General features: G+C 49.7%; 1 protein-coding gene across 2 annotated transcripts; it reads right to left on the reverse strand.

Annotated features, from left to right (window-relative positions):
- Nucleotides 1–102: 102 nt before the first annotated feature.
- GOLGA7 (golgin A7) lies at nt 103–7,400 on the reverse strand. Of its 2 annotated transcripts, none has more exons than XM_050910353.1 (5): nt 7,270–7,400; nt 5,690–5,842; nt 5,232–5,333; nt 3,986–4,049; nt 103–1,388 (listed from the first exon to the last, which is right to left on the reverse strand). In XM_050910353.1, exons 1-4 carry the CDS (start codon nt 7,378–7,380, stop codon nt 4,002–4,004), a joined length of 414 nt encoding a protein of 137 aa, XP_050766310.1. In that variant the 5' UTR covers nt 7,381–7,400; the 3' UTR covers nt 103–1,388; nt 3,986–4,001. The 2 variants fall into 2 exon arrangements, with proteins under 2 accessions (XP_050766310.1, XP_050766309.1); XM_050910352.1 differs by having other exon boundaries at nt 103–1,391.
- Nucleotides 7,401–20,283: the final 12,883 nt, after the last annotated feature.

The following is a 20,283-nucleotide window of genomic DNA, read 5'->3' on the forward strand; positions in this document are numbered from 1 at the left end:
AGCTCTGTTTGTTCACAACCAAGACCCTGCTACTGTAGGAGTTAAAATCTCCCCCATAGTGCTACTGTGTGCAAAGCAGTGCTATCAAATATGACACAGACACAGTTTAAGAAAAAATTTACTAATCCATTAGTACTTCTGCCAGTATTGCAACAGATGTGAAAGGCAAACACTGTTACAGTTTAGAAAAAACAAGTTTTATACAATTAAAATATTAAATCTCAAAAGAAAAAAAAAAAAATCAGTGGCTGAGTAATAAGCCTGGAATTTCAGATCCAGTATTAGCACCTACAGTACCACCAAATGCCAAAACACTCGATCTGTTCCGCATAAGTCTTCTCCTTTTCTAAATGCTTGAATTCCTTCTACAATTGGACAATGACGCTCAGAACCTAAACCAGGACATCCTTGCTTTGATAAGGGAAAAGGATATAAGAGAAAAATATTAAGCCAGCTTGGTTTGTAGGAACTTTACTTTTGCAGGTATTGCTGAGGAATGTTGATGCATGGGGGATACTAAATAACGCACAGTTCTACTTTTCAATAGTGTGCCAGCAGACAGAATTAAGAAACCATCTTACACAACATCTAACAGTTTGTCAAATCAATGTTTTCCTATAAATTATATATAATAAATCCATAAAGAAACCGTTTTACACTTCACATATTAATCAGAGTAGGGTAGGAATTGTTATGTTTATTGGTTCAGCATCCATTTTATTGTACTTACTGTTTTATGAATGAATAGGCCCCCTCTTCTGGTGAAGACTGACAGATGCAATAACAGCACAGATACAGTAGTAGAAAAAACACCAGTATTAAAGTCTGGCTATTCCTCCCCCTTCTAGGAACAACCAAAACATTAAAACAAGTAACACTTTGCCTTCTGGTTTTCCACGAGAATCAGCACAGGAAACGTAAAACGCTCGTTGCCTTGAGTCACTTCTCGCCAGGCAGAGGCACTGTGTATCCCCTCACGCCAATACTGAACTGGAGGGAAGGCCTCGTTTCTGGAAAATTCCCAACTCTGACTTGTAGCTTTCCAAAGCCCGATTGATGTACAGAAGGGTTTAAGAACTAGGGAGGAACAGCACTGCACTTACGTGACTAAAACTAGACTTCCGTTGGGCTAAGTGCCCCGTTTCTTTCAGAAGAGTACGCAGCTTTACCACTTCTGCTTTTTCTTGAAAAAAACTAAAAAGTGATCTCATTGCTTAAAAGTTTGCCACAAAATGGATGCTGACCAGCTAGGTCACCCCACGTGGAGCAGTTTTAGGAAGTTAGTCCTTGTAGTAGATGGCACTGTGGATCTGGCAGCAGAGAAAGGAATGATGCTCTAAAGTAGGAGGTAGGGGAACTTTGATACAGCAAGTCCACTGTTGAGCTATCTGCTAGAAAAGAAGTTTCATATTATTAGAAACTATTACTAAATAAAACCAACAAAACCCTACACAAACCTTTACAGGGCTATATTTTGTTATCTAGGAGGTATGTAGCAGGAAAGGTAGGGTTACCACGTGCTGTGGTGAGGGTAGCAGGAACAGAAGCCAATGCTCTGTTTTTCATTTGTGTAACAGGAAATAAAGACCTTTACTTCTCTGTTTCTTCCTGCACAACAGGCATAAATATTTCCAATCTCTTTTCTGCGCACATTGCCAACAACCTAGACTTGGACTACCATCCCAGGATCTGCAGAGTACCTAAGACAAGGGAGCCAGTTCAAATTTGAGCTTTTCAAAAGCAAAGCTTAATGAAGTTCAATAGGTACTCTGGAAACCCAGGGATAGTAATTTTGCAGTTCTATACTGCATGCAATTAGCATGATCCTTTATTTTAGCCTCTCTCTTTCAAGTACTCTGAGCACTCTTTTCACTTTGTGACTCTGCCACGCAGTATCACGAAAACTAAGTGCCTTTCAGCAACTTTTTCCAGTTAAAGCTACCAAAGCTAGAGGTTGCTGGGCAATCTTAGCTGAAAGCATCATGAGTAAAGATACCAAAGTGAGAACTGGAACAGCATCCAGCTGAAAAACTGCAATAAGACGTTTCTGTGTGCTAAAATACACTCAGGGACAGAGTCGTGCAAAGATTTTTCCACTTAAAACTATTGGGTAGGATAAGATCTCAAATGCAGTAGCAGATCTCAGAGTTCCTCTAAATTTACACAGATGTTGCAGAGACCATTAGAAGTCCTAAGATATGCCACCTATTGCTAACCAGAGTCGTATCCTCTACCACTATACAGGATAAAGAGACAGTCCACATTTTGTAGAGCCCATGTAGGCTGCATTCATGAACAGATCATCCAGGACAGTGTGCAGGCTCCAAATGACTAGGAGGAGACAAATACCTAATAAAGCTCCAGTTCCAGATCAGGCTTACTTGGGTACTCATACTGCTTTCAAAACAGATGTTTATTGACCACAAATATTTGCATTTCATCAAACTATCCAGAACTTTGTGACACAAGTCTGTCTTAATTTTAGACATTTCAGTTGTTTGAACACTGACAGAACTAGCCTTTATGTAATTGCTCAAAACCCACATCACCTAGGAAAACATTCTGCAGTAATTGCTGTGAAATGAGTCATGACAAATGGCTTGTGCCAAATATATGCAGATGCAGTCGATAAAACACAAACTTATTCCAACAGCAGAACACAAGTGCCATGCAATACAACAGATTCCCAAGTGCTAATAACCAGATAAAGGAGGATATTTTGAGACAGAATTGGCATCTACAAGCGATGCCAAGTTACAAGCCAGAGTTGTTTAGAAACAGGTATGCATCAGCAAGAATCTTCACCGTTTTGCTTTACCAGAACTTGTCATGGTTTGCTCCAACTTCTAGTAGATTAATCTGGTTTATATGCACTGTAAATATGGGTCAATCATAAACAGACTACCAAAAGAGAAATCTAGAGACATGTAGCAGAGGCAGGTTAGAAAAAGCACTGAAAGAATTCAGTAATACTACCAAGTATAGTAACTTGCATTTTCCCTTTAGGCTGTGTAAGATTTCACTCTTAGAATATGCCATATTCTAAGATTCAGGACAGCAGGTAAGATATTCTGTATTTCTACAGTATCTTATCAAATGTTTCTGAGCAGAAGAGGTTTCGAAGAACCCCACCACTTGGCACATGAAACCAAAGTGTCACCCCAGGCAACAGTAGTTCACTGTTCAGTCCCTTCTGGACCAGAAAAGCTGCCATTCAACAGTATATAGAAGTGAATCTTCTATACACTTAGAACCAAGAAGGTAAAATGTAATTACTCACATTGATTTGTTCAGGATTCTGGGGCTAATAATACTGACTTCTAGGCAAAATACAAGGGGATCCTTAACATGCTGTGGTTGTGACCTTGATTTCACAAGTGCTCGAAACACGGAAGCTCTTAAAACAGACCCTGGTCTGAGGTACCACAGAAAATGTTCGAAAGGAAAAGCTGTATCTTTCACAGCAGTATAGGAAGAGCAGATGCTAGTTTAGCACCATCAATGATTCTTCTTGAATATTTCTCTCATGCTATTAGTATGAAAACTGTTCGGAAATCCAAAGTAAGCATTTAAATAGTGACCTGGTTTGAAGTCTAGATTTAAGGGTCAGTCTTAAGTTTGTCTGCTCAGAACCTTATGACAGAAAGACTTCATGAGAATAAAGAAGATTCTTTTATCTACAGAATAGAGAACAATTTTGGACATAATACAGCACAAGTTCGGTTTATGCATATTTACACAACCAAGAGCTGAATTTCTCTAAAGATAAATCTGTTATCATCTGATCTGTATTAAAATTCAGTGGCATAATGCCAAGTATTGATATTTCAACTTATTCAGAAAAGCTAGTCCACACAAGATTCATGTGAACAGCCTTTGATCACATACAGTGGTGGGATAAATATTCTGTCTCAGGATGACAGAATCTACCCCTCTGAGCACAGGAAACAGGTTGAGATTGATCTAGTATAAGGTTAAGATGTACCTGAGACTCCACAGTTTTATCTTCCGCTGGTCATACCTCTGTCTTCATAAATGGTAATTTCAATCTGCACAGAAAAGCTGTTAGGGAAACATACTACAAAAAGATTATGAAAACATAACAAAAAAAAAGGTGGAAAAACATTAAGATATTAGAACCTTTGATCTTTCTGCTTCATACCTGCTGTTTCAAGGCTAGTTTCAGAGCTACAAAGCAAACGGAACGGTACACACAAGAGATGCCCTCTCAGGTCAGAGCAGTGGTCTATCCAGCCCAGGACTGTTCTGACAACAAGAACACAAGATGCTGTGCACGGAAGGTTTGTCAGCCTTGCCACCTTCTGTTAAATTTCAGGAAAGGCTACGCACTAGACAAAAGTTAACACTTCTACAGTTCAGCTACTAAGTCACTAAGCAAACTGAAAATCCTTTTACTCAAGTTGAGTGTTTTTTTTCCAGGAGGTGTATGCACAGAAAAATGCGAAAAACATACTGAGAATAATGAAGTCATGTAGGTGACAGCTATAAGCTATTTAGACAAACACACAGATAACCCAACTGCAAGGAATTAGCCTTAGCATGCATTTAATTGGCATTCTATGTTTCAAGTTGCTCCGGTTTCAATATTCTCAAAAAATGATACGTGTTACTCATTCTACCCCTACATTTGCTGTGTGAGGTCTTTACAACTACCAAGGTAGTAACTAGATAAAATGCCTGCAGTGCGGTTCAAGAGTTGAAGAAAAAAGGTTGAAATAAGCCGTGCTAGAACCAAGACCAAGTGCTGAGCTGGTATCAACTTACAGTGATGTCATATGGTGAAATCTTCACCAGAACCTGAGCTGAGGGGTGCAAATTAAACAACAGCCATCTCTTGCTTTCACATCATCAATTTCTATCCTACCGAGTTGGTCACTTTTTTCCAATTGGACAAACTGCATTTTTAGAGGTCACTGAAATAGAGAAAGCATCTAAAGCGTTGGAAGTACTCTGCTTAAACATATTGCATTTTCAAGGAAGGCTCAAAGGAGGGATTCCAATACTGCATTTTCATTGTCTTTCAATGTGACAAATCTGAATATACTAAAATCTGACTAGAGAACAGTACACAACGGAGAGCAACAAGACTAATCACGTATTCTGCCATGTCACAGACCAAGTATGACCAGAGGGTTCCACACTGAGATAAACAGGTAGCACATCATAGATGGACAAACCGGGAGACAATCTAAGAAACGACAGAAGGATACAACTCTTAGTCCTCTTTCAATGGGGTCTGTCAGAAGGAGGCCCTGAGGAGCATAGATCTTCTCGTTCTGTTCCTGAATGAACTTGGCAATTTTCTTTAGAACCTGGTAACAGAACAGCACAGAAGTCACAGTTCCTTCATCGTGTTTCCCTACATTAGAGTCAGAGCCCCAGGAATATAATAGATATAGCAACGTCAGGAGAAAATAGCGCACAACTAGAGATAGAACTTCCGTGACTCCTCTGAAGTACAAGCAATCGTTATGTTACTCAAACCGACTAATATAGACAAGTCTGTCTGATGTATATGTGATATCACTCTGCGGTAAGATCCAGAGTCTATATGGAATTTGTACGACAATGGTGCAAGTCACAGAAAACCTACCAAGAAATAAGTCTTTGACTGCAGTCTATGAGACATACTGCCTTCCAAGTAACAAGGTAAACAAAAGAAGTGCACCTTTTCATAATGCGTTTCCATGCACAAGAAGATGGTATAGGCAGTCAGACAGGCGAGACACCCTTCAAGGTAAGATTGGCCCCCAAGTTTTTCAGCTTCTGCATAGAGGTTATTCAGTGTTCGGACAGTCTCTTCAAACTGCTGCCTATCAATCTGCAAGAGAAGTCAAGTTTAGCTGTTATACTCTGCACATTTCAGAACTCACCGATATCTTCAGATATCTACCTTCATCTACTGCTTATTTGCACTTCCACACTTTGCAGCCACTGTGTTTACAGCCAAAGTCGGAAGGACACTGAGTTACAGACCTGTAGTTCTTTGTTAAATATCTGCCAAGTGACTAGACCAAGTCTGAATCCCAACACAATGTGAACACAAAACAATTGAGAGTAACATAACTAAACCAATGTGCAATTCAATTGGGGGAAAAAAAAAAAGCTTAATTCACAGGCAAAGAGATCTGCCAGATTAAAAAGGGCAGTTAGGGAGTGGATTGACAGAGCTAACTCTTAATATCAATAATGCCTCGCTGCTGCTGCAGTGCTGGTCAAACAAGCTCTCAACAAAACAATACAAAACAAAACAAACAAGGAAGAGAAGAAAAGCACAGTGAGAAAAACAAAAGGCATTAGCAAGAAGTGTTTGTTTTGCTATCAGTTGAAGATATTCCATCTGACAGCACAGAACAAAATGAAAGTACTTGAGACAGTACTTGTGAGGCTACTGAACAGGCTCAGCAGAACTGGCTGGACTCCACAAGAGAGGACACTGTTAATGCATGACAGTACAACAACGCACGCTTTATTCTCGCAGACATAATGAACACATTCTATTTTACTGCTACAAAAGACAGCTGCCTTCCTCAGGACTGAAGAAAGCACAAAACACCAGCATTTCATAAACACTGAAGAGAAGCGTTTTTTAACTATTTTTCACGTGGCTTTTCACTGCAAATTAAAAGTATTTGCTTACCGCAATTGATCAAAAATGCCATTTGGACAACAAACAACGCTTTTGTGCCAAAAAATAAACAATATCCAAAGCAGGATATGCCTTGAAACTTTGAAATCATGCCTCTCTCACACTGTGCACATGGCTGTAACAAAAAGAGAGGATTAGAAAGCGCTAGCCGCCTTAAACTTAAAGACAGATAGGAGACCTTAGCTTAGCACCCTTGGGGCGCGCCGGAGGGAGAACTGTTCCCAGGACTGCGACGGGGGGGGGGGGGGGGGGGGGGGAGCAATCCCACCTCCCTCCTACACCTAAAAGGACGGCGTTAGGTAAAGGCGCGGAGGTTTGCGCAGGCGAGCCCGTGCTCCGGGAAGACGCAGGACGGGCTGGCGGCCACGCGAGTCTGTCAGGTCACGCGTGAGCGCCACCCGGGCGCCAGCCGGTCCCTGCCCGCACGCCCTTACAGCCGTTCGCGGGGTCCAGCCCTTCCCCGCCGCCCAGCGGGCTCCACAGCGCCGCTCCCGCCGCGCACAGCGCCAGCTGCGAGCCCCAGCGGCCGCGGCGAGGCGGGCGGCGGGGGCCGGGGCCGGGCTGCCCGCAGGGCTCGGAGCGGGCGCGCCCCGCCTTACCCTGTTCTCCAGCTCGGCCGGGAACTTGCTCTGGAACTGGCACCGCGTCCCGCCGCTGTAGTCGCGCTGGATGAACACCTTGCCCGACACGGGCGCCTGCTGCGGCCTCATCGCGCCGCCGCCGCCGCCGCCGCCACTCGCGGCCGCCGCCGCCCACACCGCGCCGCGCCGCTCGCTCCGCTCCGCCGGGCGCCGCCGCTCACTTACGGCTGTCGCAAAAGCGTCGGGACGACTCCGGGCTGGGGAAAGGGCGGAAGTGCCGCCTGGCGCACGCGCCGCCACCTCCCCGACACGCCGGGAGCGGCAGTGCGCAGGCGCAGCTCCGCGAGGAAGCGCAGCGGCAGGTTCTGCGCATGTGTGCGCACCGCCTGCGTCCCATTGGCTGCGTGGCGACTCCCCCTCCCATCCCAGGCACGGTTACCCCTCGTGCACACCGCGTGGTACAGCCCGCATGACGGCCCCCCCCCCCCCCCCCAACACATGGTACAGCCCTGACCCCCGTACAGACACGGTACAGTCCTACACCCACCCCACCCCCCCCCCGCACACAGACATGGCACAGCCCTGTCCCGCGCCGCGCCCCGGCCTGCCGGTCCCTGCGGTGCGGGCGGGGGGGCCCTGGCTGCGGGGGGGGCGGCTCCGGGGGGGGGGGCGCTGCCGGGGGCTGCCGGGGGCTGCCCGCGCTTCTGCAGGCCCCGCCGCGCCGCCTCCCCCGCCGCTCGTCCGGGAGCTTGCGGCCCCGGTCCCGCGGTCTCCCCGTGCTACCCACGGCGTCGGCCGCGGCAGCGCCCGCCGGCAGCACGGCGGTGGAGCTGGCACTCGGGCTGTCCGGCAGCCTGCGGAAATGCTCGCTCCGCCGGCCTTTACTGCCCCAGGTGTTAATTTCACGATGTTTTCTTAGGAATTGGAGCCAGCGGGAACAGAGCGGCATTCACGCCAGCTTTATCCCGAGCTGATTTTGCTGATAAACATGCGATCATTTCCAGGCCCATTAACCTTTGACCTCGGGAGTCCTGCTTCTGCAAGGCATACGCAAGGTCAAAGATCGTTTAGTTTAAGGAAAACCTGAAAACCATTCTTGCCAAAACCAGGCGAGCAGCAAGGGAAATTACTGACGACCTCAAACCAGAATTTCGTGCCTTCTCCCCTGTTCGGGGTACGTCGTGAGACGTGGGCCTGTGTGCAGCCGAGCTGGGTGGCTCTGGTGCTGATCCCTGCGCCCCGCAGAGGCAGCCTGCCGCCCCGAGCCCGTGTTGTCCCCAGCCCTGCCGGCACCGGGCACGGGCGGCTGAGGGGGTCCCTGCTGGGCGGCGCTTGGCTGGGGCTCGGGGAGGTGTCTGCGGGGCTGTACAGGAGCCGGCACGTAACCTGGGCCTCCAGGCCCAACGCCGTTTTGGGGTGACGTCCTGCCCCGTGGGGCTCACCGTGGAGTTTCGCTGCCGCCTCCCGTTTGTCTCGGTGTAACGCTCTGCGGAGCTGCTTTGTCCTTCTGCCTGGGGACTGCACGGGACGGGGCTGGACTCGTGGATCCAAGGTGCTGAGCCGCAAGACGAGGACTCCGTGAGCAGCACCCCTCTGCTGAGGTCTTTTCCCTTTGTGTGTGGAGGATTGCGTTGCTGAGCAGCCTCAGAGCTGCAGCGATGGGCTTGGAACAGCACTGTACGTTTTCCAGAGGCTTTGGGAGCCCAGCGGGGTATGTTGTGGGCAGCAGGACGTGAGATTTGCAAAGCGATAGTTTAGTTTGAAAATTCTTTAGACAGTGGGAAAATTCACATGCTGCAGCTGAATGGCCTCTGGATCTAATGACATTATTTAAAAACATTTTAAATGAACAAAAACATAAGGCGAAGGTGAACCTCCGTGGGAGGTGGAATGCTTCTGTTCAGTATAACAAGTGCCATGGCCTCCACAAAACCCCTGAAAAATGACAGCACCCTTTCAGCTAATTCAGAAACCAGGGGAACTGGAGAATGATACAACTAATTGAAGATTTCTGAGGTCTCTATGGCAAGCTGTACCCACGGGATTAAAAAAAAAGCAGACGCTAATTATGGGCACAATTACTGAGCCTGGGCTTCAGCACAGTCCTCAGCGAGTATTTTCTGAGGTCACACAGAGCTCAGGTCACACTAGGAGCAAGCCTTTCTGCAAAAGCCATCAGTGAGTTGTTTAGCGTATGTCTGCGTTAATTAATGAAGTACTTCCACGGAAGTACTGCAGGAGCTTGAGGTCCAGTGGCAGCAAAGACTTACAGACACACCATCAGCCAGAACTGGGAAACATGCCTTGGTTGGATCCTCCCTGTGTAATCCTTGTTCCTAATGCTGTGACTTGCGCATATGAAGCTGATCTCTTGCCTTCAGCATTCCTGAGAGTCTTTTTCTCATCTGGAAGTTGTGAAATCATAGATGATCAGAAGATACTGTTCCAAGGTTCAGAAGTTAGCTAATCAGTGACATGTTTATTTAAACAATTATTGGAAACCATCACTTGGTGAACAAAAAGTAAAGGGAAGCAAAGCATTTGGGACATTCAGTTTCGTTATTTGCTTACTGCAGCTGCTCCTTCTCACTCTGCTGAAGCTTCCACTTAGAAGATGATATACAGGAGAAGAGTTCCCAGGCGTCCCGAGGGGGAATGAACTCAAGTGCAGACACGCTGGCTTGGGCCACGCTCCGTCTCTGCCGGGTCAGTGTCAGAGCCGACTGGAGGGCCTGACCTGCTTCCCATGAACCCGGGCACCGAGGCTGCTGTGCTGGACGGGGAGGCGTCCCCAGACCTCAGCGAGGCTCACGGAGGGAGGGCACGCTGCCAGGCCGTGTGCCACGGCTGTGCGGGAGCTGCCGGGACGCTGTGCGCAGAGGGAGCGGGGCTGCTGGGCTCGCCGGCTGCAGGACCGGGGGCGTGCGGCCGAGCCAGGCTGCGGAGCATCCCCAGCGAGCTGCTCGCACGCTGCTGTGCTGGCGTTTGTCCGCCTCTCCATGGACACAAACTCCTTTGCTGCCTCGGCAGGCATTACCTGAAAACTGTCTCGCTTCAAATCATAGTGGGACTTGTAGAGTGCCAGTGGGCGTGAGAGTCCTGCCTTTCTGTAGCCAAAGCCGCAGGGGAAGAAGGGGATGCACATGGGTGTCCTCCTTTGCCCAAGCACCGAAAAGAAACCAGTGCCTGTGTTCTCCCTCGCTGAGCAGCACAGCTTTCACCCGTCACTCTGCGGTGAAGTCTCTGGGTCACAGGCTCACCGTCTGTGCCCTTCATGCCCTTGCTGCAGTTTGTACAGATTACTACTTCTCCCTAAACCTCTTTTCTCTTGCGAGAGGATGACAGAGTTCCCAGCCCTGGAACACTGACCCTGAGCGAAGCGAGAAAGCTGCAAACCCTGGGGATCTCTCAGCTCGCAGGCTGTCTCAGTCCTCGCGTGGCTTTGCCCCAGTGCTCCCGCTGTCCGGCTGCCTTGGGGCTGGCATGTAAGGAAGAGGAGAGCCAAGGTCTCTCTGATGTCCAGGGCTCATAAGCCACAGCACTGCTCTGCCTGCTCTTTCTCACAGCAGTGCTACGGGCTGTTGAGCGCGACAGAGGTGTCCCTGTGCCGGTAAGGGACGGGGCACACCTCCAGAGAGCGAAGCTTTTGGGTACAGCAGGGGACTAAGGCCTGGGAGAAAAGACATCATTTTACTGGTTAAATCGGTCTTACGTTTTACCTCCAAAACTCTTGCTGTCTCAGTTGATGGGAGCTCTGTTAATAATTCTCAGTGTGGGCCTGAAATTATTATAAATTGGGAAATAAATAAAAAATGATGTTTCAAAACTTGCTTGTGAGCCCCTCTTGAGCACGTGTGTGTGAGAGACGCATTCGGAGGCAACCCAGCCTGTACGGGTCCTGCAGCGGAGCAGGCGTGGAGCATGTTCTGAACTGATGTGAGCCAAGATTTTATTAGGAGTTGCTGGTGCACTTGTTGGCACATCTGCAAATGTACACGGAGCCGAGTGCCACAAATGCAAAAATGAGTTGACCCACCTCTCTCGAGGAAATGCTCTGTCTTCATTAGTTCTTGGCATCACCCTGTTTAAAGCACTTCCTGTTTTTTTCTGAATCTTTTTCATTCTTGCTGAGAAAAGGATTATGAAATTTTACAATGCAGTAATAAACTATTATTATTTATTAAATAAGAAGGCCTTGTAAAAAATAGAAGGAGAATTCAATCCAGATGCTATCTATTGCAAGGGCATTTGAAATTCCAGATGTTGATAGTAAAATGTGGTCCCTAATTCATGCTCTTAGAGACAGAAAATGCTCCTGGCTGGGTAACCTGGCCCTGCTTAGTGCGGCTGTGTGTTGTTCCACAGGCCAGCCTGTGTTTAGAAGCAGCCGCAGTATCTAACTGTAGGGTTCAACTTTATTCCTTTGCTGAACATACTTTTCTGCATTTTTATGGCTAAGAGCGAGATTATAAGCACATCAAATCAATGTTGTACGTGTCTTATGAAGGTAATAAACCAACGGCTTGCAGAACTGGGCAGCCCTGTACGCAGCAGAGCAAAGGGCTCAGGAGCCCGCGGGTGCAGGCACTTGCACAGATGTCTGTGGCCAGTGTCGGAAGAAGAGTAACGGCAGCGTATTCGGGGCTCTTCTGTCCCCCGCCATTCACCGCTTGTTTCCTTTTGCACCTCAAGCAAGCCGCCTTCTCGAGGTGCCATTTCATGTTTGGTACTACTGCTAGAGCTCTGGCAGCCGGAGGGATGCTGATGCCTTGTCAGTCCCAGACCAGCTGAAACGTCTCTCCCCCCCCTGGTGTGAGATGGCCTTTCCTGGCTCGGGGCCACAGACCTCAACACTGCTGTGGGAGGAAAATCATTTGATCATATTTACCTTCAGTGACGATGGCCTCTCAGCTCTGCAACTGTTTGGAAAAGTTTGACCTAGCCCAGATTTTTGTCTGTGGCTTTATCTCTAGCTGTAGGTAAAGCTGATGTAAATCACCCCAGGAGTAAGGGCTGAACGTCCCCAGGAAGCACAGACTTGCTAAAGACAGGGGAAGGCAGGTACCGTGGTGCAGGTGGTTGCAGTGCGTGGCTGTTGCAGGCGCCTGGCTGATGAGAAAAGATTAGCGTGGAGCATTGGCAGTGCCAGATCAACAGGTCAGAGGCGTTTTGATGGTGTGGGGAAACAACAGATAATAGGTCTCCCTGGGTGGGGAGGCTACGGAGATCCCAGACGTCAGACTTGGACTAACCAGGACTAACTTTATTTCCTGTCAACACAGATGGGTTTTGTCCTTACTCTGTGTCCCCCAGTGCCACCCCTGAATAGAGACTGCAGCCATTCCCCGATGTGCAGGGAACTGACAGCTTCCCCGGACATCTTCTGGTTTTTCATACCTGCCAGAAAACGCTTTGTCTTTGTGCAGGATTTGTGTGAACTGGTTACAAATTTGGACACGTAGTAATGGTAAATCTCAGGTTAGTGAGTTCAGCTTTTGCCTGCAGGACCATGGCACCTCAGCTTGTATTCATTGTTTAAAAATACAACACAGCAGTGGCAGAAAGCGTGTTGCAACACAAGGTGAGTATGTGCCAGGCTTTCTTACATTCATCAGGAGGCAGTGCTGTAAATGGCCTTGAGCTATCGTCCTCATCCCTTCTAGGAGGATAAACCTCTGAACACCCCTGGCCAGGGGAGGAGGGAGCAGGAGGGGACTGTGCTTTGGCCATGTGCTGGGAGCTGGGTTTGCAATGCTGGGGTTTCAAGAGAAGAGCAGACAGTTCAGACTTTCTGTGGACATCCCCTTGGGAGCTTCATTTCCTTCAAACTCCCCAAAATGCAGATGCTGTTGCTAAACTCGGTGCTGGAAGTATCAGGGGAGCTGGATGCCTGAGTGCTTCCACATTAGGTGCATAATAGCTGTACAATTAGCAAGGTCCGGAGCAGCCCTCCCAAGGTCCATGGGAGACCCACCACCGTCGCACTCCGAGCGAGACATATTGAGCCCGGACCCGGTGTACGCGGATCCCGTTGCAGCATGTCTCCCCTCCTGCCGGCAGCTCTCTGGGTACGGCACAGCCACAGTCTGATTTCAGGGCAGAGTTCCTACCGAGATGGACTTCTCCGCACAGTAATTGGAAAATGCTAATGCCTAATGCCCACCCTCCAGGGAATCCCTCTTCAAAGCCCTCATGGGGCTGCGGCACTGACTCCTCTGGGGGAGCTGCAGCTCCACAGGGGAATCACCCTCCTAAAGATCACACAGAGTGTCTTTTAAGTGGAAATGACTGTTTTTTCACAATTAGGTGGAGCAGAAATAATTAAGCAGGGCCACAGCCATTGTTATCTTGTACCTGATTGCCAGAGTTCAGTCTGGCAGGGATTACTTCATTGTGCTCTTCTGCTAGTTTTTCATTTTCTTTTGCTAAAAAGATCATAATGTTTGCTCCTCCCATCACAAGGGATGTAGAAATCTGTTTTCAGAGGAGCCGCTCTTGCACCCCAAGTCAGTCTGTGGAGTTTGTGGGCAAATAAATCCCAGGAGTGGCTGCTAGGCTAAAAAGAGAATACACAGAGGGGTGGCAGACTGGGCTTGTGGGTGTGTGGGTGTGTGTGGAAAGGAAGCAGCACAACACCATTTTAAAGATACCTTTTTCTGTTTGCATTTAACCTTTGTCTTTTTGCTCTTGAAGTGGAAACTGCGCTAATTCTTCTGCGAGGCTGGGAAGGCTACTGGGAGAGGATGCATCCAGCAAGGGTGGATATCGCCATCCCTCTCTGGTCATATGCTGAGCACGGCTTGAGAGAGCTGGGGGGCCCAGCCTGGGAGTTTCTAAGACTTCCATGAACCCTACGTTTTTAGCATTTGCAATTTCCCTTTGCACATTGGCCGAGCCGGGCTGCTTCATTCACATCACACCAGAGCCTGGTGCAGCATTGTCCTTCCTCTGCAAGAGGACTTTTGATGGCCAAGACGAATTCAATGCCAGTGGAGCAGCAAGAAACATTAACCCTTAATCCTCAGCTAGGGGAGCCACTGAACAGTAAGAGGACCCTGGTCGGGGTGGCAGGACTCCCCGTTGCCAGGGAGGGGTCTACAGCTTCCCCCTTGGCTGCCCATGTGTGAGGACTGGGACAGCCCAGGCTGCACGGTCCCAGGCCTGGGGACATGTTTTCCAGATCTGCTGCCCCACCAGTGTCCAGCACCAGCTGCCTCAGAGGGGTGCAAGGTGCAGCTGGTGATGGACTACCTCTACTGTAAGCAAGGAAGAAGAACCCAGGCTTGTCTTTCTAGCAAAGCAATTCTGGGTTTGGATTTCGATTTCAGCCTTCCCCGGGGGAGGAGGGATGGATTCTGTTATGCCTGGCTAAGAGTTGGCACAAGGGCTTGCAGGTGTCAGGATAGCATGGCGGATTTGGATTTGTGAGGCTGCAAGTTACCCCTCTACCACGGTCTGTAAGTATTTACAGGGGGAGCAGGTTTCCGATAAAAACAGACAAAAATGTATATATACTGAGGTCAGCTAGAAGCAGAAGCTAGATGAACTCAGGCTTTAATGGAAGGGTGATTAACTGTCAAAACAGCTTGCTGGTGGCCGGCAAGCATTCTCCATCACCCCTTGTCTCCGTGTTTCCAAGCCGAGAGGCTGTAAGTGGTGGGTTGGTGCAGGAGCCCTGTGTGGGCTCTCTGATCTGCAAGGGTTCAACATCCTTACATCCCATCCGGTGCTGAGATTGACGAATCATTTGTTGTCCCCTGCCAACCGCACCACAATTCAACAAGGAAGAAATAAACACAAGAATGATTTATTTAGTTTAGTTTTTACAGAATATAATAAGCAGCCTCCATGTCATGCTCTGGACAAAAGCAGCAATTTTGCAACAATATAATACGATAAACAGTGCTGTCACTGTCCCAAACACACACTCCAGGAACACATCTGTGCCGGCTGGCTCCCTGGAAGGTCTCCCGGGCCTGTGCCCAGCCTGGTGGAGGCCAGGCTTCGCCACAAGCCAGGGAAGGGACACCTTCGAAGGATGCCCTGGTTGCTCAGGCGTCACCTCCAGGAGAGGTACTTGCCATTCTCAAAGGTTGCCAGAAGTCGGCTGGCCGCAGCCATAGCCAGCTGGGCCCCGGGAGGCTTTTGGCAGCTTTCCGGAGGAGCTGGGCACCCCAGCCTCCCCTTGCCCAGGCACTCTTTCTTGTGCTAAGCAGTTTGCAGATGTGATAATGACATTCCTAATTTGCTTAGGGAAGAGATAAAGAGGGGAAAAAATAGAAAAGAAAGAAACCTGGCTAAGTGGTGGGCTGCCCTAGGAACGTGGATATTCCACCGCTGCTGATCTTGCCTAAACCTCCTGCCCCCCACCCCCTCCCACAGGAACAGCCTGAACTAATTAACCCTCTAGCACTCCATAATGAAGGCTAATAAACACCTAATGGGTTTGCTTGAACAAACAACCTCCGCACAGACCATAGGAAACCCCCAGTCTGGTGGCGTGGCATGGCGTGGTGCGGGGGAAGACCGGGGAGTGCAGGGCTGGGGCTGCCCCCGGCTCTCCCCTCCTGCACACCTGAGCCCCAGATCCCCCAGCCCGGTCCCGCTGCGCCGGGGCTGCTCCACAGCCTGGCCCCCACCACCAGCCGGGCTGCTCCCGCACCACAGAGGGTTCTTGCTGTGCAAACTGTCAGTCGAGAGTGCTACCAGCCCTGCAGACCTGCAGTTGCTCCTCTTGCCAGCCTTGCCCGGTCAGGGTTTCCCTTGCGTACCTCCCTACTGCCTGTGGCTTTCTGCAGACTTTGTCCTTCCCCGCTCGCCGCCGCCAGCCGCGGGGCTCCGTCCCCTCGCGGTGGGGAGACCTGTGCTCTGCGGGGCACTGCCAGCCGGCTGGGCCCCAGCCAGCTCTTCTCCAAAAGCCACGCAGCTTTGTTGGCAGGGCGCTGTGCTTGCAGCAGGACTTTTGCTCCTAGCACGAGCGGGGTTCTGCGCTGTGCAGACCTTCCCTGCTCTGCCCCGACCAGGAGCTGTTGGGGACAAGCTGCAGGCAGGCTGCAGGGCTGCGTATTCCAGCGAGCACGGCGTTGTGCAAACTGCAGAAACCCCGTGATGCCGTCAGGTGTTGTCCCTTCTTTGGGGACCCGGGTTGTAAGCGTGGTGAAAACAAATTGGGCTCATTCTTCCTGCGAACGCTGTGATCAGCATCTTGGCCTGTGCGTCGCAATACGTCCACAGTCTGTTGAGCTGGGTTTGTACAGTATTATGAACCCAAGCTCTGAAGGAAATGCACTCAGAAATATTCTGCTTAAAATACTGTACCAGATGGACTGTGTTTTCCTAACCTTTAGCTGGTTCCAATGTGCAAACAGTTAAGATCATAATGTTAACATTTTCTCAGATGTTTTATGTGCATATAAAATATTCTCAAAGAATGTGCTTTTGAATGCAAGGTTTTATCCAATTACAATTTTACTGGAGTTTATAAAAACATAAAAATATGTTTTCAGGGTGTCTGAGATGCTGCTGGCCTTCGTAGTAAACTCTGAAGCCCTTGCAGTGGAATATAATTGCTACTACATGGGAGATGTCTCTGGAATTTTTATGATTAGGTAAATGTGCTAATTCTGCAGTCCTGTATCTGGTCACCTCTGAAAACAGTTAACATATTAATAATAAATATGTTCCATCTCTGCACCAAAACCTTCTTTTGCTTTCTGTCGGGGGCTAAAGGCTTGGTTTCTGCAGACATGAATGGATTTGAATCAGATACTAAAAATACAACTTAAGAGCTCAGGGCAGCTCTTCAATGGAGTAAGTTGCTTTAGCTTATCTCCCAGCAAGTGTAAGAATAGATCTCTCTCATCCTGCATGGCGACTTCAGCCTCTTGTAGGCAGGCTTCCAGAGATGTTAAGTGAGAATATATTTCTTCCCTGGCTTAACTGAAAACCTGAATCAAGAAAGGAGATAAATGGAATTTAATGGATGCTCATTTAAAGACATCTACTGTTGTGCTTTTGGAATAGAAAAGATGGCAAACACTATAATCACTGGGAATTTTCTAGGTTTGCCATGTGAACATGAAAGCTAAGCATGGAAATGCTGATCATGTAATCTGTCCTCTTCTGAAAGATCCATGTATTGCGTTACAGCATTTTATGATTCCATGTGTAAGTAGTTCATAATTTTAACAGGCTTATTCCTATTTAAAGATGGTGAATTAGAATAAGCCTGTTAAAATTATATAGCAAGCGTACATGCAATCATAAAGAAAGGCAGTAAATTACTCAGTTAAAGAGGGAGAACCAGGCTCTGTCTCCAAGCTGCACGCCATCAGCCGACCCGAAGTGGCTCAGCCCCTTCCAACAAAACCACGGTGCTTTCGAGGGCTGCACCTTTGGGAACCATCCTTGCCTGCACCGCTGCTGCAAACAGCAGGAAGGGAAACCCTGTCTTGCGCTTGTACCGAACCCAGGCCTTTCAGCCCAGACACCCCATGAAGGTCATGCAGCGGTGTATTTGCAAGTTGGGAAACTTAAACAGTCGTGTTAGCTCGCACACCTCCAAGGAAAACAGCGATGCATAAAGCCAGGGGGTCTGGAAAGCCTACATGCCCGTACCTCCGTCTTGTGGCGGTGTTTGTCATGGACTGCCCACCCTCAGCCCCCCAGTGCCGCAGCGATTGCTTCAAGGCCACCCAAACAGGGCGGCAGCTTATTCCCTGCGCTGGGGAGAGGTCAGGGAGCTGGCGGAGGCAAAGTGCCTCGGGGGAGCGTGCAGAGGTCAGCGAAGCAAACCCACGCAGCCCCCCAGCCCCGCTCGGGTCCCCAGAGCCGCGGGGGTGCCCCCAGCCCCGCTGGCAGGAGCCCCCGGCCCCGCTCCGGGAGGTTTCCCATGGGACGGGTGGGTGGTGCGGGCAGCAAGGCTCCCGCCCCGGCGCTGCCTGGGGAAGGTAATTTGAACCGGTACCGGTGGGTATCTCGCTCAGTGTTTACAAAGGAAAAACGAGCGCAAAGAACAGGATTGTATTTGTTATTTGTAAGTCAAACCAGCTGTGATCTGAAGGCTGCAGATCCTGCCTCCGAGAAACGCCGAACGTCACTGCTGCCTGCAGACGCTTTTCTCCTTGCGTCACCGCAGGCTGGGCTTCCCTCGCTCTAACCCCCAGGTGCCCGTTTGCGGGGCATCGCCGGACCCCGGCGGGAGCGCTGCTGCGGGGAGCCCCGCACGCTGCAGTGCTGCTGCGGGGAGCCGGCGGTACCTGCTCCGGGAGCAGCTCCGAGAAAGGGGAGGCTGCCAGGGCCTGTTTGCAGATGAGCTGGGACCCCAGAAGCCCAAGGCTCAGGAAAGCCTGGCTGACTCGGGCGCTGACCCTAACCCTGCTGCAGCAGGGATCTCTCTGGGAAGAGCCAGTGATACGTGCTGGCTCCTCGGCCAAGAGTGCCTGGGTGCTCCCGGGCACCCTCTGCAGCCGCTCTGATGTGTGGGGTGCTCACGGCGAAGGTCCTGCGTGCCGCGGGGCTGCACGGTCCTGCTCCTCTCCTGCTGAGAGCCGCGGGCAAAGCTGAGATGCTGGAGGGCCACCGAGTCCTTGCTGTTAATGAGCACAGAGTTTTCCTGCCTGATGTGACCGAATGCAGAAACTTGGGGCTCGTGGAGGAGACAGAAGGACTTTGAAACAAAGAGTCTTTCAGGCCACCTAATGCAGTATAGATCGAAGAGGACAAATCGAATTTACAGGCATAGCTTAGATTGGGAGATATGCTTGCAAAGCCAATTTGTTTCATTTTATAGGCTTGAAAGATTCTAAGTCAGGGCTCCCTGTATGGTTTGAATTAGGTTTGGATAGTGGTATTCTGGAAAGCTAGATCTGGAGAGGTTTTCACTCAGGGCGTTTGTAATCGAGTAGGGGCCATCTAGCATTTCTGCAATGCTTTCAAATAAAGTATTTCATGTCTGCCCAAAAACCAAGCTTCCGCGTGGTTAAGAAAATGATGAATACCTGAAAATGGAGGTATCTCTCTCATATTAAATATTTAGGAATAAGATTCCACACGTGTATCAACAGAGAAAGTGGGAATTTCAAACGGTGCTGGTTTAAAAAGAAAAAAAAAAAAGAAGGAAGCTGTAATGGTTTTGTTTCTCTACCAGTTTGTGCTATTAACAAGGTTATCAGTTTTATTGTCTGTGACTGTGCAAAACATAAAAGCCGTAGGGAGCTGCTGTGTGAAACCTCAGCAGTGGAAAAAAGCTTTATCGGGCAGACTGCAGGCTCCCCCAGGCCGTATGAAGGGTGCAGCCACTTTATTCTGTTTTAGCTGCTCCTGTCTCTGTGCAATGCAGCCACTGTCCAAGAATCAGACCCTCTACCAGTTCATACAGCAAAAATACAGCGTGGCAGTGCAACGCACCACAAGCTTTTCAGTTTCGGCCCTGCTCCCTTACATTCCTCGCACCTTGGGGTGACTCTCCCAGCTCCGCTGCTGTCATGGTTCTGGCACTTCACTGCTCCCGGGGAACGGGGCCGCTGCTCTGCCCGTGCAGCCTGTGGATCCCCGGCATGCTCCGTCCCGCGGGACCCGCTGCATCCGATGCGTTGGCATGAGCCACGTGCAGACCTGGTGGCGGCTCGCGATCATTTGGTTTCCACCATCTCCCCCGAGTCCCTCTTAGCCGTGGCAGCGTTCCCTCCTCCCGTCGCCTGTGAGGAAGGACAGTCCCGGAGCATTCGTGAGGGGCCACAGCATTTTGGTGGTGGTCTGAACAGGGGCTTGACCGCAGGGCTTGGAGCCGGCGGGTCCATGTCCTGACAGCGTCAGTCCTGGCTCAGGCGAACCCACTGAGATGCTCCCAGCACCCTTCCCCGAGCCAGGACTGCCTGCGCGCTCCATCTCATGCTGCTCGGCCACGCGACTCGAGCAACCAGCATCTTCCTCCTGGGCTGGTGGGAATCCATTGCACCCTTTCTCCAACGTGAGGAGCCACCATGGCTCCCAAGCCCGAGAGCTCTGGGATGCATTTTGTGCCCTGCAAGC

Source organism: Gymnogyps californianus, chromosome 23 (assembly GCF_018139145.2).
Source record: "Gymnogyps californianus isolate 813 chromosome 23, ASM1813914v2, whole genome shotgun sequence".
NCBI classification, from domain to species: Eukaryota; Metazoa; Chordata; class Aves; order Accipitriformes; family Cathartidae; genus Gymnogyps; species Gymnogyps californianus.

Bases quoted from the DNA above. Each gene is read 5' to 3' on its own strand.
- GOLGA7 (XM_050910353.1), bottom strand. From the start codon at position 7,380: ATGAGGCCGCAGCAGGCGCCCGTGTCGGGCAAGGTGTTCATCCAGCGC. The intron at 5,843-7,269 runs GTAAGGCGGGGC...CTTCTCTTGCAG, and splicing joins CGGCCGAGCTGGAGAACAGG to ATTGATAGGCAGCAGTTTGA. The intron at 5,334-5,689 runs GTGCACTTCTTT...TTCTGTTACCAG, and splicing joins TGGAAACGCATTATGAAAAG to GTTCTAAAGAAAATTGCCAA.